The sequence below is a fragment of the Ischnura elegans genome, chromosome 6, assembly GCF_921293095.1.
Source record: "Ischnura elegans chromosome 6, ioIscEleg1.1, whole genome shotgun sequence".
Classification (NCBI taxonomy): Eukaryota; Metazoa; Arthropoda; class Insecta; order Odonata; family Coenagrionidae; genus Ischnura; species Ischnura elegans.
Genome location: NC_060251.1, coordinates 3,664,609 through 3,670,116, shown reverse-complemented (window position 1 = coordinate 3,670,116; position 5,508 = coordinate 3,664,609). Strand labels below are relative to the sequence as shown.

The window sequence follows — 5,508 nt, the reverse complement described above, 5'->3', positions numbered from 1 at the left end:
TCTGCGGATATTTGTATCTGATTCGACCATCCCTACACATAATACTATGTGGGTTCCGTCTGCCTGCAGTTATCCTCTTTGCTAGGGTTTTAAATGTTCTAAGTAAGGATTACAGCAGAATACATGCCAAAATAGATATTGAGGAATGAGCAGGGACATTTAGAAATAATGTCCTCTTTTTGTCGCAGGCCCTTCCACTTTGCTCTTCGTTATGCTGGTCGAGGCCCTTTCGTCAGTACAAGTGTAATAGGGGAGGGGAGGCGGCAAAAAAAGGAGGTTACACTGTTTAATTGGGGTAGTATGATCCATATTATAATAGCTGAAAGAACATGTGTGTTTTAGCAATCTTAAAGAGGGGGATGAATACTCTTTGTTGGACAAATCTGCAAAAATTTCAAATGAAATGAGTGTAAGGTTCTTTTACCTCTGGGTGGTTGGCCGCCCACGTAGCAGGGAGATGGCCTAGGTGTTCTTGCCCTGAAATAGTGAATATACATAATTGAAGATAAACCTCATTTATTGATTAATGTTAAAACTCTATCATATCTTAACATTAAAGAAAATGTCACTCAAAAATTAATAATATGTGCGTTGACTGTAATTACATTTGTCATTAAGGATTTTCATAAGCTGTTAACAGAAGTATGTTCTTGCCATTAAAAATATGTTCATTTGCTTATTAATTTGCTTTGGTAGGTAATATTAGCAGGAAAGATAAATAAATAATTTCGTGGAAAGAGGTACTTCCAAAAGTTTTCATTTTATCTAGTGTATGTGTGAACGCAATGGGTGGTGGGCTATAGTCACCAAGGATCTTAAATATATCCACCGTTGCAGTGGCACAGCGAGGGGGTGGGTTTTGGGGGATAAAACCCCCCCAGAGCTCGGAAATGTTTTTTGAGTTTAATCCATTTTACTTAAATGGATTAACATTTCTTACAGAATAGAGCAAATGTTAATAAAACATCTCTCCGAAAGCAGTAAAACTCACCATTTTGAACCATTTATATCGAAAATTTCCTGAAGGAGTGCCCCCGCACCTCCCGCTTACCCAGGGGGGTATTCCACACCCCCAGAAACCCCAGTATTAGTTGTGCCCATAACCCCCCCCTAGCCTTAAGTCCTAGCTGCACCACTGCGCCATTGCAACAAAGAAGAAAAAATACGAAGCCTAAAAGCAATCTGGATAGTGTAAAATTTTATGCAAGTATTTGGGGAAGGGTTCCTGACCCCCTCCTTCACTTACGTCATGAGGTGGGACTTCGGACTTCACCGCGGGCCATGGGTGGTGATGTTATCACTGGTCACCTCCAGGACCGACCCGCGGCGGTCTCTGTTCCAGGGCCTGGAGGTCTAGGTGTATTAGCAGATGTTCAATGATCGCCTCCAGCCGGTCAATCTCCGCCACCAAGTCTTCGATATCTCTTCTCAATATCTCCATTTCCCGGAGCATTGACCGGTGGAGGCGATCGTTTGGCCCTGGATGGTCCTGCACCTCACTACTCCCCCTGGCAGGGCCCTCATCTTCATCTTGTTCTTCTCCCGGAGGAGGAGGTGAGGCGGGCGAAGGTGGTGTGCCCGCCTCCGGGGGCACAGGGGACGTGGATGTTGGTGGTTCAGTTGTGTTGTCCGCTGCTTCCACGTCCGCCCCCGGAGTCACCGTCTCCTCCGGGCAAGGGCCCTCGGCGGCCGGACCCTCCTCCTCATCCCGCCGCTGTGTCCTTCGGCAGCAACATCCTATCACGGAAAAGAGGAAAGAAAATCAGAGGAAGATACATACTTAGAATATGTTCGCTATACCAGTTACCAGTACGCTCACATAGCACAAGGTTTGTTATACTCTTATTTTTCCGTAACGCTCATCCCGACAGTCGGCATGCATCGAGGCTTTCCTTCTAATTTCCTCCGTGGGAATGCAGACGAAAATTTTTTCTGGGGTGTTATTGCACAGAGGAACAATGCACCACATGTAATTTTTCCTTCTTTCAGCCATTTTCTCCTTCAAACGCAGCGAGGCTCTTCCAAACCTGCAGCTAAGACGTTACTGGGCTTGGATCTTGGACTCCTACTGAATTATGACGTCATGGCGTAAGATTAGTGGGAGCGGTATTTTACAGCCCGCGAAACTCGGGAGACTCTTTGGATTAATATTCTAGTGAATAAACTGAATTTTAAGCAGAAAAAGTATATTGCGCTACCAAGTGTTTAGTGTAGTAATTCAGCACAATGTCTACAAAAAGTATGCATTTCCACTATTATGAGGTTGGAGAACGATTATTAACAACATTTTAAGCACGGCTAACTGATGTCTATTTGAACCTTAAGATTACTGATTACGTTGCGGTCGAAAAAGAACCAATTTTTAAGTACAGAGGCTTAGAGGCAAGCGCTCCCTATCCGGGGCGCAGCCATGAATTAAAGCTGGGGGAGGTTAAGGTACAAGTAATACCGGGGCATGTGGGGTATGGTATACCCACAAGGATAAGCGGTAGGTGCGATATTAATTAATTGCGGGATTTTAAGATAAATGGTTTTAAAATGGTGAGTTATACGGCTTTCTGAGGGGTATTTTATTAATCCCTACGCTATTCTTTTGGTTAAATCAATCCAATTTAGTAAAACGTATTAAACTTAAACATTTCTGTGAGCTCTTGGGAGGGGGGTTTATCCCCCAAAACCCCTCCCCCCCTAGCTTAGCCACTGCTCCGTACAGTGATGAGTTTGCCCTGTTGCTAGATGCTTTGGAGGCATTGCGATCTCAGAAAGCAAAGCATTCCAAGTCATGAGTCGCCCAGAGCTTCCAGCAACAGGGCATCTAGTAAGGTTCTCAAGTCTCTATTGCGACAATTGTGCGAAAAATCCAATGAGAAACAAAAACCATCATTCACCGCTTGACCGGGTTTCGAGCCGGGATCCCCCGATATCTGTTCCAGTACATGCTTTAGCCGGTTGAGCTACCGACGTGTTATTCCCACTTTTGGATATTTCCTTATACTCTACCGGGAAAGGTGGTACGGATTGCTGAGCATTCGATATGCCACAAGCAGTCCAAATCGTTCGCACGGGGCCTTGCACTCCGGCTGAGGCACACGATTTGGTCCTCTTGTGATTTCATGTGCTAAGGAGTCCTTGTCCGCCTTTGTCCACAAATATGACGCCTCGGTAGCATTATTTGAACAACGAGCAATTATGAACAACGCATAATTCGATCGGAAATCATGCTTTGAATCAGAGCAGAGGCGAACGATTTTTTTCTCCGTGGATTTTTTACACAATTTTTGTATTACGATTGACTCCCATCAAGTTATCGCCGTGTTAGTCCTGGTGTACTTAATCTCTCTTGTTCCCTCGGGATGATAAGTACCTTATACCTGCGACACCTAGTGTGAATCAGACTTATGACTATATTCCAGGCAGCGGCGCAGCGAGGGAGGGGGTTTTGGGGGATAAAACCCCCCCAGAACTCAAAGAAATATTTAAGTTTAATCCATTTTACTTATTTGGATCAGGATTACTTACAAAATAGTGTTAGGATTAATCAAATATCCCTCAGAAAGCCGTAAAACTCGCCATTTTGAGCCATTATTCTAAATTATTTTCTGGAGGAGGGCCCCCGCATCTCCCCTGCAAATCCTGCTTACACTGGTGGGTATGCAATACCTCCACACCCGTAAGTGAAAGTTGCGCCTAAAACCCCCCCCTAGCCTTAATTCCTAGCTGCGCCCCTGATTGCAGGCTATAATAAATTTTCTAAAATTTAAAATTTATTCCCCTCAAATTCTTATTTATGTTAAAATATTTCTTGTAGTGTAGGTCAACTTATGTAATGCAAAAAAGTAATAGCCAACGTTTTTGTTTACTAAAAAACATCGTCAGGGCGTAACTGTGTACATAATATAATATATCTATAATATATCAATAAATATGTACACAGTTGAGCCCTGAAGACGGTTCTAAATAAACACAAACATTGGCTATAACTTTTTTGCATAACATACGTTGACCTACACTCCAAGAATTGCTTTCACAAGTATTAAATGAAGTCAAAATAAGGAAAAATTTAAATAATGTTATTTTTAAAAATAATAGAATAAATTTCAAATTACCGTGATGATTAAATTTAAATTGCTCCCCTCAAGAGTGGCTACTAAATGGGCATACGGGAATGTAAAACTATTCGTATCCGTTATTCAAGCTATATTGTCTCGTACAGTATCATGGCTTTATTTTGAAATGATTGGGAAGGTGTTTGCAGAGCAATGTTTTAGTGACACCTCTCTTCGAACGGACAAATATTCCATGAAAACGTCCCAAAAATTAACTTGCATCCATCGCTTAGAGGACATGTTCGGTTGGTAATAAAATACATCTTCATGTCTTTGTATTTCGACTTCGAAGAAAGAATTGAATGTAACGGATTTGCAAGAGGCCTGCCGAAAATAAAATCGATGAAATAAGCCACGACTACGGTAAATTAATTCCGTCAGGAAAATTGACGCTATGAAATGACACCTTCTTACGTGGCACTAGTAATCTATTCCTTTAGTAAATCGTCCGGAAAACCAAGGAAAATGCATAAGTCTTTGACGACAAAGGAATTTTAAGAGAACAGACGGGAGTTGCTAAGCAGTTCTTTCCGTAGGATGTATTTTATCAAAAAATGAAAAAAATACTCATTCTCAAAGGCGTATTTCACGGTATGATAATGTTCAGAAGTTGTTTTGGTACTTACGCAGAGAGTTTCCCATTTTTCTGCCCTTGTGTTTTCGCAAATCTTGATGCAATATCTTCTCCTTTCTTTTCCTCTTGAAAGCACTGATTGCAGTGTAAATTCTGCATCCCTAGCAACGCGCGGCTATCGGCTTCCGTGAGCATTGTTGTGAGGTAATGCTTAGGACTATGCATTTTTATTCGCGGCATTTCATCGCGAATTTACTGTTAGGGCACAGAATTAATAATGTGTTGTATTCTAAAGTTAGTACCTATATGTATTTTCAATGCATAATACTACATGAAGTGGCGATGGCAGAAGATTTTTTTCCTTTCAAATGCTTTTGGCTGAAATGCCACGGATTAGAATGGATTTATTTCTATCCTTGTTGATTTATCGTAATTTATTTTGTGCGATGCATATTCGGCTTCAATTATTTACCAACTTTTAATTTATTTGTCCATACCCTCAATTTAGTTTACAATTTAAATATTCCCAGTAAGATTTACAACGCGGAAGAAAAAACAGCATGAAAAAATGCAGGCGTTTAATAATTTAAATTAAACTTTCAGGTTATTTGGTTTTAGAAATCCCAGTTTAGACGAATGTTAATTGTCAATTTTAATGTCATTTGAAAAAAGCCAGATTGCGGCCATGTTATGCCACTTTACGTAACGTCGCAAGGTCCGAGATTCCATACGAGTAGTCAGGAATTTTACATCGTCTGAGATTACCAATTCATGCATGTGGCACAGAGCCTAGAGAAACATCTCTTTATAATCACCTATTTTAACCTT

General features: G+C 41.3%; 1 protein-coding gene across 1 annotated transcript; it reads right to left on the bottom strand.

Moving 5' to 3' along the window:
- Nucleotides 1–424: 424 nt before the first annotated feature.
- LOC124160417 (eukaryotic translation initiation factor 3 subunit B-like) lies at nt 425–4,748 on the bottom strand. Its single transcript, XM_046536271.1, has 3 exons — nt 4,733–4,748; nt 1,247–1,737; nt 425–477 (listed from the first exon to the last, which is right to left on the bottom strand). Exons 1-2 carry the CDS (start codon nt 4,746–4,748, stop codon nt 1,298–1,300), a joined length of 456 nt encoding a protein of 151 aa, XP_046392227.1. The 3' UTR covers nt 425–477; nt 1,247–1,297.
- Between the last annotated feature and the right edge of the window lie 760 nt (nt 4,749–5,508).